This window comes from Podarcis pityusensis, assembly GCF_964106645.2.
Source record: "Podarcis pityusensis genome assembly, chromosome: 3".
NCBI lineage: Eukaryota > Metazoa > Chordata > Lepidosauria > Squamata > Lacertidae > Podarcis > Podarcis pityusensis.
Window position 1 is genome coordinate 120951130 of NC_138026.1, and position 22495 is coordinate 120973624.

Consider the following 22495-nt stretch of genomic DNA (forward strand, 5'->3'; position numbering starts at 1 on the left):
GTCAGAAGCAACGAACAAGTGTTCATTGTATGTGCAACAAAATCTGGTAAGGAAGGGGAATGAGGCAGGAGTTTTTTTCTGTATAGAAAGTTACATTTGTTTCTCAACAGTTATATACCAATTCAGCAAAACTAGTGACTTCACCCAAACATCAATTGCATACAATTGTGTTTTAAGGCTCCGTCTTATCCAGTTCTATCCTCTCTCATGTGTTTCTTGATATATTGTTCAACTTTCTTACATTTCAAGCCCCACTGTCCGTGGAGGCACAGGTCAACTCTTTGTCCAGGGCAGCTGTCTACCAGCTCCACCTGGTACGCAGGATGAGATCCTATCTGCCCACAGACTGTCTCGCCAGAGTGGTGCATGCTCTGGTTACCTCTTGTTTGGACTACTGCAATGCGCTCTATGTGGGGCTCCCTTTGAAGGTGACCAGGAAACTGCAATTAATCCAGAATGCGGCAGCCAGACTGGTGCCTGGAACTGGCCGCTGGGACCATATAACACCGGTCTTGAAAGACCTACATTGGCTCCCAGTACGTTTCCAAGCACATTTCAAAGTGTTGGTGCTGACCTTTAAAGCCCTAAACGGCCTCAGCCCAGTATACCTGAAGGAGCATCTCAATCCCAATCTTTCAGCCCGGACACTGAGGTCCAGCTCCGAGGGCCTTCTGGTGGTTCCCTCTTTGCAAAAAGCAAAGCCACAGGGAACCAGGCAGAGGGCCTTCTTGGTAGTGGCGCCCGCCCTGTGGAACGCCCTTCCACCAGATATCAAAGAGATACAGTAAACAACTACCTGACATTTAGAAGACATCTGAATTCAGCCCTGTTCAGGGGAGTTTTTAATGTGTGACATTTTAATGTATTTTTAATATTTGTTGGAAGCCGCCCAGAGTGGCTGGGGAAACCCAGCCAGATGGGTGAGGTACAAATAATAAATTGTTGTTGTTGTTGTTGTTGTTGTTGTAATATTATTATTATTATTATTATTATTATTATTATTATTATTATTCCGTACGTATTATTATTCCGTACAACTTTTCATATAGGCTAGAAAGGGTCCCCGGTTTTAAAAGCTTTTCTCATCCCCTGCAGGGCTGTAGAATCATGGAACTGTGGGGTTGGAAGGGTCCCCCCCAGGTCATCCAGCCCAACCCGCTGCCACGCGGGTCTCCCTTACCCGTATCGGTGCCTGCTCACATCTCGGATCAGCTTTTCTGACAGGTAAGCGCCGATGCGGTCGAGCTTCTCAGGAGCAGAAAGGGCATAGAAAGTCAGCTTCTCCATGTTGGTTTTCACCAGCCCATCCTGGGAAAAAAAGGGGAACATGTGTCAGGACTCGACTCTGCATGGCCGTCTTGAGGGATGTCGGACAAGGACCTCTGGTCAAAGGATGTATCTAGGGAGGAACCGAGGCGCCATTGGCTGTTCACGTGGTACAGCCTAGCCCCTATAAAAATTCTCCGCTTCAGACCTTTTGTAAGTTTGGGGGCAAACTTTGATAGGTGGAACTGACACCATTACCGGTGCCTCATAATCCCACATTTGTAAGAACTTGATCTCTTAGTGCAGCAGCAGTTAACCTTTGGAACTCCCCACCTATTAAGATCAGGCAGGTGCCTCTATAATAATAATAATAATAATAATAATAATAATAATAATAATAATAATAAATTTTATTTATATCCCGCCCTCCCCAGCCGAAGCCGGGCTCAGGGCGGCTAACAACACTAAAATAGTGCAACATTATAAAAACATTATAAAAATTAATTAAAATCAAAATTGATGGCAACCATAATCTAAAGTTTTGTAAAGATTGTAATAATAATAAATTTTATTTATATCTATGGTACTCTTCTGCTACTAAAACATTATAGTTTAGAGAAGCCTACCCAGGGGCAAAAAGCAGATCATGTTGTTGTTTTTTTGAAAGAGGGAAGGGGGTGTTGAAACAAAGCCGCTGATTGTTTGCCGATGAGGAAAGAGAGATAAGGGATGCTAGAGGTAAAGGAGACTGCCTGGGATGGGGAAGTAAAGACAGCAAACTTGCAAAGGGGGGAAACAGAAAGGCTAAAGCAATGAGGAGAGAAATTAGAAGAAAAGGAGGAGCGAAAAACTGCTCCAGCTAAGGAAAAGACACTAAGGCAAACAAGAGGGAAGGGGGTGTTGAAAGGAAACAGAAAAGAGATAAGGGATGCTAGCGGAGGCTGCCTGGGAGGGGGGAGGTAATGGATCCTCTTGATTTTTTCATTGGGTCACCCCAAATTCACCATCAGATCACATGTCTGTGGCTACAGCATGAACCACAAAAATCATACATCCATTGTTTCGTTCAGAATATTTTTTTTCTTGTTTTCCTCCTCTAAAAACTAGGTGCATCTTATGGTCAGGTGCGTCTTGTGGAGTGAAAAATATGGCACATTGAACTGTAATTATAGTACATTCTTAATATGCAGTCAGTAGTTCATTGTTTGATTAAATCTATACTGGCCCCCAAAGTGACAGAAGTCTGGAGGGAGAACCAATGGGAACCAAAATGCATTAAATGGGGGGGGGGGGAGAGTTTGTATAAAAATGCACACCTTTGTGAAAATAATGTACATAAATGCATTTTCCCCCTTCCCCCCAAAAACTCCTACCCCACAAAGTTTGGACACGATGAGCTGAACTGAAGATTAGAAAAATAACAAAAATGAGGAAAACGAGAATTGACAGATTCCTCTATCCTCCTACCTTTTGCAATCACGTATCCTTCACTCTTAAAAAAACAGGATGCATCCCCCATTCCCGGAAAACATAACCCTTAATTTGGCAGCACTTTCGGATCTCTGCCTCCTGTGCTTTGCCTTTCAGTTCGGAAGGAAGTCAGGAAGAAAGTTTCAGGGAGATTGGGGGGGGGGGGAGGGAAGAGAAGACATATGGAAGGAGGTGTGAAAACAGCCCTCCCCATTTGGCAATGAACTGCCTGTTAGAATTCCTGCTCTGTGATTGCAGTCATGGGACTTTTTTCTTTCCCATGACGTGATATGTTTTGACTCCACAGAGTGGGAAGTGACGAAGACAGGATGTTTGTGTTACTGTGTTCCATGAAGTGGGACTATTGTCCTTTGTTCATTTTCTCTTTGCTGCCTGATGCTAGAGAGAGAGGGAGCCATGTTGCAGTGCTCCGTGTGTGTTTATATGTAAATAAAGTAGATTAGCCAAAGTGCTGAGTTGCTGGGGTTCTGTCACGCGATGATACGCAAACTCTGGGAATCCCTAAGTGTGCCAGTGTCTGTTGGCATCGGTCGCTGTGATGTTCGGGCAGAAGAAAGCTTTTGAAGCTCCCGAAAAATTGACCAGGAGGGAGAGAACATGCCAGTTGGGCATGTGTCTCTGCCAGGGTCCTACTCGAGTGTAAGACGAGCTCCTGACAGAAGGAGCAGGGTATGTTTAGCCTGGGAAAGGGGAGACACAGGAGATAGGATAGCCATCTCCAAGAATCTCAAGGGTTGTCACATGGAAGAGCAAACAAGCTTATTTTCTCCTGCTCCGGAGGGTAGAACTCAAACCCATGGTTTCAAGTATCAAGAAAGGAGATTCCGACTAAACATTCAGAAAAACTTCCTGACAACTGTTCGACAGTGGAATGGTCTCCCTTGGGGGGTGGTGGACTCTCCTTCCTTGGAGGTTTTTAAGCAGAGGCTGGATGGCGGTCTGGCAGGGATGCTTTGACTGGGATTCCTGCATTACAGGGGGTTGGTCTGGATGACCTTTGGGGGTCCCTTCCAACTCTACAATTCTATGATTCTATCATTAGCAATGTCCCCAGTCTGAAACTCTAAAAAGCCGCTATAGACATGCCAATCAGGCATGTGTCTCTGCCAGGGTCCTACTCGAGTGTAGGCTGAACTCCTACTTATCCCGTTTTAAGCTTCTACACCAGGAAGAACCAACCAGGACTGCAAGACTTGGTGTGGCTGCATGCAGCCTCTTGACACCGCAGATTTCGTAGGATGATAGAATTGTAGATTAGAAGGGACCCCGTGGGGTCATCTAGCCCAACCCCCTACAATGCAGGACTCACAGGCAAGGATTCCTGGCGGGTGGCCACCCAACCTCTGCTCCAAGTCCATAACCTTCTGAGAGAGTCCATTCCACTGTCAAACAACTCTTGCCACCAGAAAGTTCTCCATAAAATTGTTGGAATCTCCTTCACGGAGGTGCCTTGGTTTTCGGACAGCTTAGTAAGTTCTCAAACAACTCGGAACTCGAGCGGCTGGGGAAATCCAGCCAGATGGGCGGGGTATAAATAATAATAATAATAATAATAATAATAATAATAATTGAACTCTGCAAACCCAGAAGTAGGTGTTCCAGTTTTCGAACTTTGCCTCAGAAGCCGAAGTGCTCCTGGGCTTCCGTTTTTACTGTTGCGCAGCTAATTTAAGCCCCCACCCCATATCGTAATTAAGGCTTTTTCCCTCCCGTTTTTACCCTTGTGCAGCTAACTTAAGTTCCCCCCCCATCCCCGCCATTGTAATTAAAGCCTTCCGTTTCTGACTACAGTGCTCTGAGGTGATATTTGGTGCTCTTGTTTTTTGCTTTGTTTTGAGTTTTTGTTTGTGTGCCTTTTTCATTTTTATGACTATGGCTTGTTTTTTGTTTTATGGTTGGTTGATTAATTGATTGATTGATTGATTGTGTGACCGCAGAAATGGATAAAAGCCCCCCATCCAAACAATGACTATAATCAGTGCAGGTAAGAATTTTTTTTAATTTTTATTTTTATCATCTACAATACTGTCTTATTTATTTTATAGTACAGAGCACTGATTATTGCTTTCATTTTATGGATCAATGGTCATGTTAAAGAGTAAAATTCATGTTAAATTGCTGTTTTAGGGGTTGTTTTTACAAGTCTGGAACGGATTAATCTGTTTTGCATTACTTTCAATGGGAAAGCGTGCCTTGGTTTTGGAACGCTTTGGCTTTGGAACGGACTTCCGGAACGGATTAAGTTTGAGAACCAAGGTACCACCGTAGCTTGAAGCCATGGGTTTGAGTCCTACCCTCCAGGGCAGCAGAAAGCAAGCTTGTGCCTTCTTCCATGTGACAGCCCTTGAGATATTGGAAGATGGCTTTCCTCTCTCCTCTCAGTCTCCTCTTTTCCAGGCGAAAACATGTCCAACTCCTTCAACCATTCCTCATCAGGTTTGCATCACCAGCTCCCTCAAGTGTTCCTTGTAAAAATTGATTTCCAGACCCTTTGACTGGCTTTAGTTGGGGAAACACAATGATTTCTGCTTTAGGGAACAACCCTTATTCACGCATCATCAGAGGCAAGTCCCCGATGAACCCTATGAGGTTTACTTCCATGGGACAAACTCAACGCAACATCAATCAGTTAGTTTGCACTTAAGCTCCAATTGTTTCTTGTGGGTCCCAGCTTGGAACCCGCATTGCAGGGGGTTGAACTTGATGTCCTTTGGAGTCCCTTCTAACTTTACAATTCTATGATTCTATGACCACAGTAGGGGGCAAAAAGATAAAATCCTCTTCAGTGCTACCCCAGGGCTCTGTTCTGGATTGTACTCTCCCCTCACCCGCTCCACCCAGGCAACAACTGCAACTAGAATCCTCCCCTCAAGGGGAAGCGATGAGATTTGTGGGATGTGAAACACAAGAGCAGTCAAGTACAACATTCCTAGAGTGAACATGCTTACACATGGGGAGGAATGTTTGTCCAGCCAGCTGGTAAACTTCCTGTTTCCTTCTGCGCTGGGACAGACTTCCTCTGCATGTGAGTAGAGGTGGGCGTGGCCTCACCTGTGCAGGTAACGACAAAAGCACAGGGCAGGGGCAGTCATCTTTCTCTCTCTCTTCTCTTCCTTCGAAGAAGCAACATCCACTAAGCTAAAGATGCCCTCTTGGCTCCCAGCCAAGAGAGGACAAAGGGACTGTCTTCTTATGAGATAGTTTCCAGGTGTATGTTACTTTTCTAAGCTAAGTCTGCCTTCTGGGATCTGATTGTGAACAGAATGTGAGTGAGTAAACTCTTTTTATACTTTTATAGAAGACTGTGTTGTGCCTTATCTTTTATGAGGGAATAAAAGGAAAATACCAGAACAGTTATTAAAGAGGCTTTAGTGAGCCTGAGCAAACACATCCGCTGCAAGTTTAAAAAGGGGAATGTTACTCTGCTAAATTTTGAACTTGTTAACACAAGTTGGAAAAGCTATAATCAAGCAATATATCCTCTCCTGCATCCCTGAACATTCCTATAAGATTTGCATCACTTGTGGTCCAGCCCAGGAAATTTGCACCGGTCAGGCTGCCCTTTGCAGTATTGATCTTGACCTAAAGAATTTGGATGCTCTGTGCAGAATCCGCATTCCTGGGAGGGCGAGGAGGGAAGGATGTCAACACACACACACAAAAAGCACAACAACTCTGAGTTCATCCACAGAGAATGGGCCAAGCAGAGAAGGCATGTTTACCTCTGGATCCTCGGGGAAAATGTTGTCAACCAGCCTCTTGTAACGGGGGCGCAAAGCTCCACAACAGCCGCAGACACCTGGAAGAGAAGAGGAGATCATGAGGACATCAGAAAGAGCCTCCTGGATCCGGCCAATGGTCCACCTAGCCCAGCCTCCTGTTCTCACAGCGGCCAACCAGATGCCAGGATTCGAACACAGCAAGCAGGATTCGAACACAAGAGCCCTCTCCCCTCTGCAGTTTCCAGCAACTGGTCTCCAGAAGCTTTGCTGCTTCAAAGTGTGGAATAATGACAGATTAGAGAACTGGGCCAAAACAAACAAGATGAATTTTAACAGGGAAAAATGTAAAGTATTGCACTTGGGCAAAAAAAATGACAGGCACAAATACAAGATGGGTGACACCTGGCTTGAGAGCAGTACATGTGAAAAGGATCTAGGAGTCTTGGTTGACCACAAACTGGACATGAGCCAACAGTGTGACGCGGCAGCTAAAAAAGCCAATGCAATTCTGGGCTGCATCAAGAGGAGTATAGCATCTAGATCAAGGGAAGTAATAGTGCCACTGTATTCTGCTCTGGTCAGACCTCACCTGGAGTACTGTGTCCAGTTCTGGGCACCACAGTTCAAGAAGGACACTGACAAACTGGAACGTGTCCAGAGGAGGGCAACCAAAATGGTCAAAGGCCTGGAAACAATGCCTTATGAGGAACGGCTAAGGGAGCTGGGCATGTTTAGCCTGGAGAAGAGGAGGTTAAGGGGTGATATGATAGCCATGTTCAAATATATAAAAGGATGTCACATAGAGGAGGGAGAAAGGTTGTTTTCTGCTGCTCCAGAGAAGCGGACACGGAGCAATGGATCCAAACTACAAGAAAGAAGATTCCACCTAAACATTAGGAAGAACTTCCTGACAGTAAGAGCTGTTCGACAGTGGAATTTGCTGCCAAGGAGTGTGGTGGAGTCTCCTTCTTTGGAGGTCTTTAAGCAGAGGCTTGACAACCATATGTCAGGAGTGCTCTGATGGTGTTTCCTGCTTGGCAGGGGTTTGGACTCGATGGCCCTTGTGGTCTCTTCCAACTCTATGATTCTATGATTCTATCATAGCCATCCACTGAAAGGGGCATACAGTATTTTGTTAGAATGGGAAACAAAAGATGAGGAGGTGAAATCAGTCATGATTAAATGGGCACAGGATATAGGTCATAATATACTGTTTGAAGATTGGGAAAGATTGTGGAAAACCGACTTAAAATTCACAGACCGCTCCCTATTGAAAGAAAACTATATGAAAATGATGTATAGATGGTACATAACTCCAGGACAGATAGCAAGAATGTATAAAACCGACTCAAAAAGAAGTGACTTTTTATCACATGAGGTGGGATTGCAGAGAATTTTTTTTTAAAATGGGAAATGATATATAATGAGTTGAAGAAAATGTTTAAATTAACATTTGTAAAAAAAGCCAGAAGCATTTCTGTTAGGGATTGTAGGAAAAGACCTGCCAAGGAAAGTGAAGAATATATTAATGTATGCGACAATGGCGGCAAGAGTCTTAATAGCACAAGGATGGAAGAACGAAGAAATCCTGACAAAAGAACAGTGGCAAGAGAAACTGATGGACTATGCAGAATTGGCTAAACTAACATACAAATTGCATTAGAAAGACAACTGTGACTACAAAGAAGAATGGGTACTTTTTACAAAATACTTAAAGAAACAACAAAACGAACTGCACTCCTTGGCAGGTTTTGAATAAACGTACACAAATTTATTTGTTGATATAGTAGATGGCCAATTCGGAGATCTTTACATTTTTATAACATGCAGAGAATAATATGTGTTAATAAATCAGAAAGAGGAACTGAGGGAAGCCGTAGGGGGAGGGAGGGGTATGAGGTAGAGATGGGAGGGGGGGAAATTGGGGGAAAATACAGTTGTTGGAATAATTTGATATGTGAAAATAATCAATATTTTTTTTTTTAAAAAAAGAACATCTTTCTCTAAACATAAAAAAAGATCATAGCCATTCACAGCCCTGTCCTCCTCCATGAATTTCTCCATCTCTCTTTTAATGCCATCTCAGTTGATGGCCTGAGACCTTCAGGTACAGTGGTGCCCCGCAAGACGAATGCCTTGCAAGACGGAAAAGCCGCTAGACGAAAGGGTTTTCCGTTTTTGAGTTGCTTTGCAGGACGAATTTCCCTATGGGCTTGCTTCGCAAGACGAAAATGTCTTGCGAGTCTTGAGATTTTTTTTTTGCTTCCCCCCCCCCTTTATCTAAGCCGCTAAGCCTTTAATAGCCTTTTAGCAGCTAATCCGCTAAGCCGATAAGCCTTTAATAGCCGCTAAACCGCTAATAGCGCTAATCCGTTAAGCCGCTAATAGGGTTGCTTCGCAAGACGAAGAAACCGCTAGACGAAGACACTTGCGGAACGGATTAATTTCGTCTTGCGAGGCACCACTGTATAGGGTGGTATAGAAAAAGAATAAATAATAATAAAATAAATAAATAATGCTCACCCCTGCTTATTGTGGGAGAGAGTTCCACAGTTTAACTACATGTTTCAAGAAGGACTTTATTTCGACTCCTGCTTGTGGGTTTCCCCTAAGAGCCACCTGGCCGGCTGCTGGGGGAACAGGATGCTAGATTAAATGGGTCACTCGCCTGACCCGTTCTTAAGTCCCAGGCTGGGCTGAGGTGGGGAGCCGAGGAGGAAAAGATTTCAGGGACAGAGAAATGCGAGCCTCGCTCCAGACAAGGCAGCACAAATGCTCTTTATCGGTTGGAGGCCATGACTCACAGGAGCGAAAAACACCCCGGCAACATTTCGCGAGCGAGAAGGCAAGGCAAGGGATCGTGCCTTCATCGCTCAGAAGTAGACCAGATGTAGCCCTAGGATATGAGGCTGGAGGGAGTCGTTTCATAGCGGCAGAGAGGTCTTTGCTTTTTCTTTGCTGCGGTGCATTTCACGACCTTGTGCAGGCAAGCCCTGAGCTACCCAAGGTAAAGTTTTGCTTGCCATACTGTGCCACCCCACCCTATCTCGCTTGCACTCTGTGCCACACGCTCCATCCCATTCAGTCCGGCTTGCTCAGCCAAGGAGATGCAGAGTTCCCCAAATCATGGCCGAACCCCGCAGGTGGAGAGAGAAAACGGGAGCCTGAGCTGGTGTCTGTTCTCTCAAATAAGCAGCTCCATAGCCAGTAGTGTAGCGTGGGTTGCCAGCGCCTGGGTCAAGGCACAAAAGAAGGGGCATCACCTGCGGCTGCCTGCTCCCTGGGAGATGCTCAAGCCGTGTGTTCTGCTTGTTGCTAGGCCAGGAAAGGAAGCCAGCTCCCTCCCAGTCTTGACACACCTTCAGAACCTCTGTAGCCCAGTGGCGTAGCGTGGATTGCTCTCTTAAGAATTTTGCGCCATGGGCAATCGCCCCTGCAACCCCCTACCAGCGCTACGCCACTGTCCACAGCCACTCCTCGAAGCACGCAAACTTCAGCGCCGGGGGTGGGGATTTTTTTCCATCAACGAGGGCCGCATTCTTTTACGGGTGACCTTGTGGGGGCCATGTGTCAGTGCTGGGCAGGGCCAGGGGCAAAAGTGGGCGGAGCAACACACACTAAATTCGCCATTGCAAAGCAAGGTAGCTTCTGCTCTCTCTCTCTCTCACTCACACAAAAACACACACATCTTCCATGCAGGTGAGCAAAAGGCGTTGTCCAAGTTCAAGGGCAAATTCCAGTCGGGCAAAGACATTCAAGGAGGATGAAGATCAGGGCATGGCCTGGTTAGAGTTTCAGGGGCCAGGCAGAGAAGCCTAGAGGGCCACACGTGGTCCCAACCCCGAGGTTTCCCACACATGCAAAATTTAGCCTTTCCCTCCTATTCCTCCAGTGCAACATCCCAGGAAACAAGGAGGGCCAGGTTAAGCTGTGTACCGGAAGGGGCAATAATAATTTAATAATGATAATTTTATTATTTACAACCTGCCCATCTGGCTGGGACTCCCCAGCCACTCTGGGCAGCTTACAGCGTATTTAAATCCCCAAAGCACCCCTCTTTTCAACCCTGTAATTCAGGGGTGGCTAGCCTGTGCCCCTCCAGACATTTGTTGGGCTGCTATTCCATCAGCCCTTGTTGGCACAGCTAAGACCAGGGCCTGATGGGAGTTGTAGTCCCAGCAAAGCCTGGAGGACCACAGATGGTCTCCAGGCTCTGATCTAATTCCCTCTGCCCTTCAGGTCACGGCCTGATATAGCACAGAGTGGGCTTAAGTCCATTGAAATGGGTGGTTATAAGAAGGAAGAAATGGAGGCAGTGAGAGATTTTACTTTCTTGGGCTCCATGATCACTGCAGATGGTGACAGCAGCCACAATATTAAAAGACGCCTGCTTCTTGGGAGAAAAGCAATGACAAACCTAGACAGCGTCTTAAAAAGCAGAGACATCACCTTGCCATCAAAGGTCCGTATAGTTCAAGCTATGGTTTTCCCAGTAGTGATGTATGGAAGTGAGAGCTGGACCATAAAGAAGGCTGATCACTGAAGAGTGGATGCTTTTGAATTCTGGTGCTGGAGGAGACTCTTGAGAGTCCCATGGACTGCAAGAAGATCAAACTTCCCCATTCTTAAGGAAATCAGCCCTGAGTGCTCACTGGAAGGACAGATCCTGAAGTGGAGGCTCCAAGACTTTGACCACCTCATGAGAAGAGAAGACTCCCTGGAAAAGACCCTGATGTTGGGAAAGATGGAGGGCACAAGGAGAAGGGGACGACAGAGGACGAGATGGTGGGACAGTGTCCTCGAAGCTACCAGCATGAGTTTGACCAAACTGGGGGAGGCAGTGGAAGACAGGAGTGCCTGGTGTGCTCTTGTCTAGGGTATCACAAGGAGTCGGACACGACTAAACGACTAAACAACAACAACAAGAAGGTTTGAGTCCTCTGCATTGAATTGCAGCCTCTGCAATTGCTGTTGCCTGGTTCAATATCCCCCCCCTCCCATGATTGATCGGCACAATTACTCTAAACTTCTCCCCCTCGCCTCTGGCTCCTTCCTCAAAGTGAGCAATTGATTCTTCTCCTTCAACACAAAGTGCCTTGCACCTAACCTCCTAATGAATTCTCCATTCCTATCCGCAACGAATCTCGCCTCTCATGATCTCTTAAAGCCGCCTCATTATCGCAGATGCCAGACTAATGTTAAGTTGATCCCATTTCTAATGTGAAAACATGATGCGCTCTCTTGCAGGGCTCCAGAAATTCAGATCTGAATGCACTGAGCTGGGATAGCTCAGTTGGTACACCATGAGATTCTTAATCTCAGGGACGTGGGTCTGAGCCCCACGCAGGGGGTCAGACTAGACAACCCTTGGGGTCCCTTCCAACTCCCCAATTCAGATCTACTTGCTCAGAACAAATCCCATTGATTCAGCCGGAATCACTCCCAGATGCGTCTGCAAAAAGGTTATTATTATTATTACTGCTCAAGGCAGCTTATGCAGATTAAAACAACCCAGACGGAACACAAAGAGCTAAACATGTACAGAAGATGGTCGTTAAAAAGCAATCAAGCTCTAATGGAATTAAAGCAATACAAAAACCAAATCTGTTAGAATGAAGAGTTCCCCTTCTGTAGGGAGGGGTCCCTGGCAGTCTCTCCTGGGGGTTCAGGCTTCTCCTCAGCTAGCTGCTGTTCTGGGGCATCCCTGAGTTTCTAGGGGGCTAGATCCACCACGGAAGAGGAGTTACATGGCAGAAGGATGACATGGTGCCAATATGGACTCTCCTCCACAGGAAATTTTAAAGCAGAGTTTGGGTGGCCATCTGTCATGGATGATTTACCTGAGATCCCTGCATTGCAGGGGGTTGGACTGGATGACCCTCAGGGGTCCCTTGCAACTCTGTGGTTTGTGATGGGAATTCTGAGGTCTTAGATATATGGTAATGTTCATAAGTGTACCAACCAAGCACGTACATAGATCAGCACAGGAAGACCGACCATTTTGATTCCTCAACTGAGTAAATGTTTTCTCTGCAAGGTCAAAGTGTTGTCTCTTTCCTCACAAATCCTGTCTTAAGGGCACATTTAAGATATGACTAGGGTGTGAGCCTGTGACCTGGCCAGGAACTAAGTATTTATCATTACAAAAGCCTGGCCAGGCTCCCCAGGCAATCCAATCAAGTAAGCATTAACAGGTAACTTGCCAGATAGTACGACAGGAAATAAAGCACTCAGATTTCTGCTGTAGACCACCCTTTCTGTGATGTAGGTATGATGTATCTAGGGATGGTCTTGATCTACAGGGTGGCAATTTCAAAAGTCCATATAAGGCCTTGCCCGCCATCGTTCTGGGTTCCTCCTCCTTTCCTGCGTGTGAGGGGAGCACCCTGTTGCAACAGATCGATAAAGATCAGGCTTACTAGCTGCTTCGCTTCTCAATATTCTCTGGCTGGCCTCTGTTATTTTCTCCTACCAATAGGAAACCCACATAAGGACTCTATATGGTCTCTTGGATACCCCATAAGGGAAAAGGGCAATTTTTGTTTACAACAACCTGCAGCCAAGACTCGCCACCCACCCCTCACCAGAGGCAAACTCGTTTAAAATCCCCCCCCAATTCACTCCCTAAATCTCTGCGGCCTCTGCCTGAAATTTGCGCCAGAAATGAATGATGCAACAGACTTTAATCTCTCTCCTCTTCTTCCCCATTCAAAGCACAGGCGACCCACCGAGCTGATACTACTGCGGGGGCAAAAGGGAGCCATGGCCCCTGCGTTGTGGGGTAACATGCCAGGCTGTGGGGTGTGTGTGTGATGGAGGCTGACAGATTGCTTTATTCCTTCCTCCGAGGGGCAGGGAAGGATTCCCCCAAGGTGGGGGAAGAAAGGAGGAGAATGAAGAAACTGGCGCTTTGCCAAGGAGGATATTTGCATAATAAGACCTGGCTTTCATCTCATCCTCTCCGTGTTCAGCACACTTTGCAAACATTAACTGATTAATCTTCACAACACGGCCCCTCCCTGGGCTAAACATCCCCCCTTTCTTTAAATGAATAAAAAAATACAGATGGGTGAAAAAGAAAAGCTTTGCTCCATCCATTGCTTTGCCAGATCAGACTAAAGTTCTGGCTAGCCCAACATCCTGATCTCTGAACAGGGGCTTCCAGGAAACTCACCGATGAGGAGCAAAGGATTTTTTTCAAGCTACACTGCCCTTGAAGCTGGAGGTTCCATTCTTAGCGATCACAGAACATAAGGAGAGCCTGGTGGGTCAGGACAATGGCCCTAGCTGAGCATCCCCTTCCAACAGTGGCTGACCGGATGCCGGCGGGAAAACCGCAACCAGGATTTGAACACAAGACCCCTCTCCCCTGTTGCAGGAATTTATGTATAGGTTGGGGGGGGGAGGTTGCCCCTCCAGCAGATATCCTGCACATGCAGCCCACTACCAAAACCAGCACAATCGCTTTTGTGACTTTTGTGATTTGTCCCCACTTCATCACAGTTTCTTCCTGTCTATTCAAAGGGCCTCTGCTGCACGAATGTAAGAATTCGCTGATAAATGTATCTGTGTACTGGCTCACTGGGAAAACTTCAGAAATTCATATAGACAGGTGAGCTCAGCTACTCAGCAGCCCCTCTGCCTGAAGGATAATCTCTGGCATCCTGATACCTGAGTGCCAGACAGGTAGCCATTCCAGAAATAACAAACCCAGATGAAGACAAAAGGGTGGGATGAACTTGGCTGGGAAACAGGGAAATGTAAATACGGTATCTCTTTTGTTACACTTGATGGGTGTTTGGTGGAGGGCAAGGGGAACCATGGGGCAGGGTCCAGGATGCTCAGATTCCGGCCACCAGACCTCCCCTTTCATGATGTAACTGTGATGTATGAGTGATGTAGTTTGGGGTGTGTGTAACATGGGGATTAGGTAAAGGTAAAGGGACCCCTGACCATTAGGTCCAGTTGTGGCTGACTCTGGGGTTGCAGCGCTCATCTCGCTTCATTGGCCGAGGGAGCTAGCGTACAGTCATCTGGCCAACATGACTAAGCCGCTTCTGGCGAACCAAAGCAGTGCACAGAAACGCCGTTTACCTTCCCACCGGAGCGGTACCTATTTATCTACTTGCACTTTGAGGTGCTTTTGAACTGCTAGGTTGGCAGGAGCTGGGACCGAAAGACGGGAGCTCACCCCGTTGCGGGGATTCGAACCGCTGCCCTTCTGTTCGGCAAGTCCTGGGCTCTGTGGTTTAACCCACAGTGCCACCCGCGTCCCTTCTAATCAGCTGCTTATTCCTCATGCAAGCAAGTTTTTTGGGGGGTGGGGGGGTTTACATCAAAATACCAGTTGATACTTTCTCTTTTCATTTAAACTGGATTAAAGTTGCAAACCATACACAGAGAACCCCACTTGCACTGTTGCAACAACCCACTTGTAAATTATGTGCCTATCTCAAAACCTGCTAGGTTTGCAAGGCACCATCTGCTGGGAGCTTTTCCTGCACAAACCCTGCTCAAACTACTATTATTTCCTATCCTGCTTTCTTCCTGGACCAGGACTCAAAGTGGCTTACACAAATTAAAGCAAGCCCAATAAAATGCAAAGAGCTAAAAGCATATAAAGGAGAATCGTTAAGAAAGTAATGAAACTGTAATAGAGTTAAAACACTATATAAAACAATTTGATTAAAATCAAATTGTTGTTAGGGACCCCATTGGTCTTCTATTCCAATCCTCTAAAATGCAGGATAATAAAAACAAATATTGAGAATAAACAACAGCATTGCTCTATTCAAGAGCCCTTCCCTTAAAAAAAGTCAGTTTCCCCAAAGGCCTTTTGGAATAAAACACCATCTTTAATTGTGGAAATAGATAGCTCAGTTGGTAAGAGCACGGTGCTGATAACGCCAAGGTTGCAGGTTCGATTCCCCGTATGGGACAGCTGCATGTTTCTGCATCGCAGGGGGTTGGACTAGATGATCCCGCAGGGTCCCTTCCAACTCTACAATTCTATGATTCTATAAAATGCACTCCTGGCAACTGCAGAGACCTGGGCATCCAGGCTCCGAGCTGAGTCCAGGATCACATCACAGTCAACTTTTCCCTTTTCTTGCGAGGAATCCTATTCGGAATAAGGGAATTTCCCTTTAAAAAAGGGAAAAGTTGACAGCTATGCATCCAAACTACAAAACTGATTCTTCAAGCGAATCCCCGTTCTGCTTTCCAAACGACACAGAGCCTCTCGGTCCCGTCTGGACGAAGTTCACCTCATCCAGTCCGTTACCAATGAACAGGAGCTGGGCAAGACCCACCCCCGGCGTATCGTGCCCGCCACGCACCTTTTTACATCCCTTGCCCGTGCCCGGGAGAGGAAAAGTGTTCCCAACCCCTGGCAGGTGCGCTCTCTCCCAGCGAGAGACACCAAGGAGGCGAAGCAACACTGAGAACTGCAAAGAGACAGTTTTTAAAAAGCAAAACCCTGGAGGAAAAGGAGAAGGGAGTCTATGCAAAAGAAAGACCCCCCCCCCCAAAAAAAAGAAATTCAGCGCAGCGTTTCCAACCTCCCAGCCCCGGTTTACTTGCGGCCTCCATCTGCTCCGCCGGGATCATGTATCTGGCGACAGCCCTTTGTCTCCGTGACAAAGACTTGAGCCAACTCGAGATGGAGACGGAAGAGGAGCCGTCAGCAAGCCCGGCCCAGCCCCGGCTGTGATACGCTGTGCCAATGGCCGGCAAGACCACAGCCGGCGGCTGATGCTCCTTTGCAAGGACCTCTCGCCTCCCGGCTAGGTCTCTGCTTTCGACAGCAGCCGACAGGGGACAGCTTTTATCCATGCTCACTTTGGCAGTCCTATGTCAAAGCTCAACAACTTTAGCCAAACCGCTCCCCCCCCCAAAAAAAACTTTTGTGTCCAGATTTTCAGTTTATGAAATACAGTGGTACCTCGGGTTACAGGCGCTTCATGTTACAGACGCTTCAGGTTGCAGACTCCGCTAACCCAGAAATAGTACCTCGGGTTAAGAACTTTCCTTCCGGATGAGAACAGAAATCGTGCTTCGGCGGCGCAGCGGCAGCAGGAGGCCCCATTAGCTAAAGTGGTGCTTCAGGTTAAGAACGGTTTCAGGTTGAGAACGGACCTCCGGAACGAATTAAGTACTTAACCCGAGGCACCACTGTATGGCAATCCTAGCATAATACAGTGGTACCTGGGGTTACATACGCTTCAGGTTACAGACTCCGCTAACCCAGAAATAGTGCTTCAGGTTAAGAACTTTGTTTCAGGATGAGAACAGAAATCGTGCTCCGGCGGCGCGGCAGCAGCAGGAGGCCCCATTAGCTAAAGTGGTGCTTCAGATTAAGAACAGTTTCAGGTTAAGAATGGACCTCCAGAACAAATTAAGTACTTAACCCGAGGTACCACTGTACAGGATAATGCTAGTTTTGTTTTGTATTTCAGGTCTTCTCTTTCTTTTTCTCTGCCAAGATTCAGGTAGGTAGCCATGTTGGTCTGACGCAGTCAAAATAAATAAATAAATAAATAAAAATTGTCCAGTAGCACCTTAGAGACCAACTAAGTTTGTTCTAGGACGCGGGTGGTGCTGGGATCTAAACCACAGAGCCTAGGGCTTGCCGATCGGAAGGTTGGCAGTTCGAATCCCCGCGATAGGGTGAGCTCCCTTTACCTTTTAAGTTTGTTCTGGGTATAAGTTTTCGTTTGCATGCACACTTGTTCAGATACCAAGTTAGGGATTCTCTCCAAATGCATGTATTTGTGGGGGGGGGGGGAGGTGAAAGGTCATGACAGGACAGGGCGGGGCAGATGTCTTCTTCATTTTTCCATCTGGAGCTGAAGTGACCCAAAAAATCCATTACAATCTACTGCAGCCTCATAGGATGGCCCCTCTGGAATTTGTCTCACACATGAATTTGTGAGTTTGTCTGTGCTTGGCTACCCAGAGCTTAAAGTAAAAGGTAAAGGACCCCTGGATGGTTAAGTCCAGTCCAAGGCAACTATGGGGTTGCGGTGCTCATCTCGCTTTCAGGCCGAGGGAGCCGGCGTTTGTACACAGACAGCTTCCTGGGTTATGTGGCCAGCAGGACTAAACTGCTTCTGGTGCAATGGGACACCGTGACGGAAACCAGAGCACACAGAAACGCCGTTTACCTTACCGCTGCAGTGGTACCTATTTATCTACTTGCACTGGCGTGCTTTCGAACTGCTAGGTTGGCAGGAGCTGGAACAGAGCAACAGGAGCTCACCCTGCTGCAGGGATTCGAACCGCCAAACTTCTGATCAGCAAGCCCAAGAGGCTCAGTAGTCTAGACCACAACGCCACCCGCATCCTCAACAGAGGGGTAACTAGCCCCCAGATGGGATGTCTTGGCTATCCCTGTATGAGGGCTCTGTTCTGCCCTTTACAATCGATTCTGAATATTAGTTGCTGGAAATCACAGAAGGGAGTGTGTTCGAATCCTGCTTGCTGGTTTCCCACAGGCACCTTGTTGGCCAGGAGGCTGGACTAGAGGGGGCATTGGCCTGATCCAGTAGACTCTTCTCATGTCCTTCCTGCCCAGGGAGGTTGGGATTTGTACCTATCGAGAGAGGTGTCCTCCATTCTCCCCACACAAAGCCATCAGCCTGGCAAGATACATTGCTCCCTCGCCAGTCCCATTGGGGCTCATTAAGAGGCTGGTTTTGTTTTTTCTCTTCCAATGACAAACTCTCTCTCTCTCCCCCCCCCTGTTTTCCCCATCTAGACCCAAATCCCTGCAGACAGAAGCAGATCCCTCTTCCTCCTCTGCTTTGACAAAGAAAGGGGTCTCCCGCAGAGCGAGGCAGCCCCCACCATCTGTCAATTCTTAAAAACCACGGAAAAGGCCCTGAGTGCGAATTTCCCCTTTAACTGCTGAACCTCCCAGCAATCACTTAGCTACAGAACCTGAATCTCTTTCTTGTTCTCCCTTTGGCAGAGATGTAAACACAGCCAGGTTTGGCTTAGAACACGCACTGCAAACAGGTTTCCATCAGGAACAGATGGAGTCTCTACCGTCAGTTAACTTCTCCGAGATGATTTGCTTAATGGAAGCTTAGAGAGACTTCGCGCTGCTGGAAGCTTTGCAGAAGCAAGCCGAGAGGCGGGTGTTACGCTCCTGGACTGAATCAGGAGGGGGACAGTGACCCCCACCCTACAGACTAGGGCTCTGCGATATATTGACAGATTGCCCAAAACCGGTTTAAAGTCCATATCGTGATATCGGTTTCATAATTTTTGACCTGGCAATATATTCAGAATCATGATGATTGTGTGCTATGCAAAAATCACAAGGTGGGAAAAGCTGTGGAGCCTGCCAATGCCTCTTCATGTTGTTGTTCTTTAGTCGTGTCCGCCTCTTCGTGACCCCCTGGACCAGAGCACGCCAGGCACTCCTGTCTTCCACTGCCTCCCGCAGTTTGGTCAAACTCATGCTGGTAGCTTCGAGAACACTGTCCCACCATCTCATCCTCTGTCGTCCCCTTCTCCTTCTGTCTTCCATCTTTCCCAGCATCAGGGTCTTTTCCAGGGAGTCTTCTCTTCTCATGAGGTGGCCAACGTATTGGAGCCTCAGCTTCAGGATCTGTCCTTCCAGTGAGCACTCAGGGCTGATTTCCTTCAGAATGGAGAGGTTGGATCTTCTTGCAGTCCATGGGACTCTCAAGAGTCTCCTCCAGCACCAGAATTCAAAAGCATCCATTCTTCGGTGATCAGCCTTCTTTATGGTCCAGCTCTCACTTCCATACATCACTACTGGGAAAACCATAGCTTGAACTATACGGACCTTTGTTGGCAAGGTGATGTCTCTGCTTTTTAAGATGCTGTCTAGGTTTGTCAATGCTTTTCTTCCAAGAAGCAGGCGTCTTTTAATTTCGTGACTGCTGTCACCATCTGCAGTGATCATGGAGCCCAAGAAAGTGAAAACTCTCATAGCCTCTTCATAGCTCCATCCTTATTTGTGATATATATTTGTGCATTGCAGGGGGTTGGACTAGATGACCCTCGGGTCCCTTCCAACTCTACAATTCTATATCAGTATACCATGATGTTTAGCTGGTGATCTATCACAATTTGAAAACCAGCTCCATTCTCAGTATATGGTGATGTTTAGCTGGTGATCTATTGTGATGTTGAAAACCATATATTACCAAACCGTACTACTGACCCATCCAGCTTGCTTGGTGCCAAAGCCCTTGTCCTAACTTTCATCATCATCATCATCAGTAACATTTATATACCACTTAACTTGCAAAATCCCATAGCGGTTTACGTAAAACACAGCTAGATGATTTAAAAATGCAAGATGCATGTACAACATTAAAAGCCAACAATACAAAGAAACTAATGAGTAAAACAGAGAAGCCATCGATAAAACACTCAGTTATATAATGATAAAACAGGACAAGGTGGTGAATCTTACAAAGTATATACACAAAGTATCAAATGTGGTGACAGTAATAATAATACAACAAAACACCACCACCACAAACTGGCTTATAAGTATAAAACCAAATTTACTAGAATAATAACTAGAATAGAGATAGGCTTGTAACCATTCAAACAACAAACTTACTAAGGTGCCATGTGCAAGACAAAGCCTGGAGATACTGTAAACATGGAGTGGATAAATGTACAACTCTATCTTAGCAAGTTACATGTGCAGTAAACGTTATACTGACTGGATAAATGAACCGTTCAACAAGTAGGGTAAGTCCAATCACAGGACGGCAACCCCGTGCCGCCACAACGGCAAGGGTAGCACACTGGAGAATATGAAAAAGTTTCCCAAAGATTGAACTGGATGAGATGTTCTTCAATGGGTCTTGAGTTGGAAAATCCCTTTGCCCACTTGCGTTATTCTCGCCAGGCTTTGATTTGCCTTCCCGTGATTCATCCATGCGTACGGCTTTGTGTTTCCAACTCAAGATCCATTGAAGAACATCTCATCCAGCTCAACTGTGAATCTTACAAGCCTGGGAATAGATGGGTCTTTAGGACGTGTTCGAAGCTCGCCATAGTTTTTGCCTCCTGATCAGCACATGGAAGCACATGGCCTTGTTGACTGGGACAGAAAAGAGTCCGGCAATAGCTGGAGCATTCCAGGTCTCCATCCCTGGTTTAAAAGAGTAACCCTGCAAGCAGGACTTTGGGGTCTCGCCGGCAGGGCCTATTCTGTGAACCCCTCCACCTGGAGAAGGTGGGCTTGGAGTTGCGATATGATACGATAATCTTTATTGTCATTGTCCCATACAGAACAACGAAATTGAAAAAAATAATCTGCATAAGACATTCAAAACCAACAAGCCTTCTATCCCAGCTATCCCAACCTGGTTAGCCCCCTAAAAACTCTGATACCCCATTTAAAAATACAATATACTCCCATAGAGACTCCTTACACTGCATTTATAAAGTGTTGGTGCTGACCTTTAAAGCCCTAAATGGCCTCGGCCCAGTATAACTGAAGGAGCGTCTCCACCCCCATCGTTCTGCCCGGACACTGAGGTCCAGTGCTGAGGGCCTTCTGGCGGTTCCCTCACTGCGAGAAGTGAGGTTACTGGAAACCAGGCAGAGGGCCTTCTTGGTAGTGGTACCCACCCTGTGGAACGCCCTCCCTTCAGATGTGAAGGAAATAAGTAGCTATCTTATCTTTAAAAGACATCTGAAGGCAGCCCTGTTTAGGAAAGTTTTAAATATTTAATGCTGTATTAACACTCGATTGGAAGCTGCCCAGAGTGGCTGGGGAAACTCAGCCAGATGGACGGGGTATAAATAATAAATTATTATTATTATTATTATTATTATTATTATTATTATTATATTATAAAACCAAAATTGCATTTGGATAGAAACTGTTTCTCAGGTGGTTAGTCCTAGTCTTTATAACCCTGTACCTTCTTCCAGAAGGCAGAAGCTGAAAGAGATCATTTCCGGGGTGCGCACTATCCTGCGCTATCTCTGCAGCTTATTTCACCTGGAAGCATAGATTTGATCCAAGGTGGGAAGAGTGCACCCAATTCCTCTCTCTTTCCCCTGCAGGGGAACCGAAATAGTGGGAGAAAGAAAGAAGTCGGCGCCATTCGCTGCAAACGTCAGAGCCTCGCACTTTTGAGCATCCACCCTGAAAACAGAAGGAGGAATGTACCTCTGGAGAGGTGGACTACTTTCCAGCACCACGCCAGACTGGTGCCACAAGGGTCGGCCATGGAGACAGCCACGTGAAGAGAATCAGCCATGCTCTTTGCCCAGGAGACAGACCAGGGGATTGGGGGGGGGGGTTTCTGGTTCTCTGCTATGCGCCGCTCCTAGCTAAGAAATGCAATTGCAGGTGTGAGAAAACCTGACTTGGTGTATAGAAGATCTTTTTGCACCTGCTGGGAATTGTGCCAGGAAAGAGAGAGAGGGAGAGAGAAGCTTTGTCATCTCCAGGGACCGCTCTCCCCAGAAGATGGAAATAAAGCACAGCTTCTGCCAGTCTGCCACGAGAGTCTCTGCTGAGTCACAGGGATGCTGAGGAGGCAGGATGGAAAAATGGGTCTCTTTGTGTCTTGGGCAGTGGGGGCTGAGTTGTGGGTGCGAGGTGGGGGTTACGAGGAGGGCTTGAAGGTTAATCACCCAGGCGATGTTCAAGATCAGGGCAGGGAGCGCAGAAGAATGATGCTGCTTTCTACCTGAGGTCTGCATTGAAGGCAGGCAGGAAAAAGCAGAGTTAACAAACATTCCCTTCTCCTTCCACTGTGCAGGGCGGGGGGGGGGGAGGTTGCCGGGCGGAACAGCCTCCCTCAGAAACAAAGACCCATGGAAAGCAGCTCCAACCACATGGAGCATCTTTCAACAGCATGATGAGCGCATGGCGAGGAAGCCAGCCTTTGCCAACCTTGTGCCCTCCAAATGTGTTGGACTGTAATTCCCATCGGCCCCAGGCAGGACTACACTTACGTGGGGGGGGGGGACAGAGGCACAAATGTGGGATGTGAAACACAAGA

At 46.9% G+C, this 22495-nt stretch overlaps 1 protein-coding gene across 6 annotated transcripts in view; it reads right to left on the reverse strand.

Annotated features, from left to right (window-relative positions):
* The window catches only part of EFR3B (EFR3 homolog B), a 129738-nt gene that overhangs the window by 55586 nt on the left and 51657 nt on the right, over window positions 1-22495 (reverse strand). For 5 of the 6 annotated variants that reach the window (XM_081000912.1, XM_081000910.1, XM_081000909.1 and 2 more), the window contains 2 exons: window positions 6480-6556; window positions 1181-1308 (listed from right to left, as the gene is read on the reverse strand). In XM_081000912.1, the coding sequence (XP_080857038.1) occupies window positions 1181-1287 (107 nt within the window). In that variant the 5' untranslated portion in view covers window positions 1288-1308; window positions 6480-6556. Of the gene's footprint in view, window positions 1-1180; window positions 1309-6479; window positions 6557-16057; window positions 16081-22495 lie in introns of those variants that run through there. The other variant, XM_081000908.1, reaches the window with a different exon arrangement.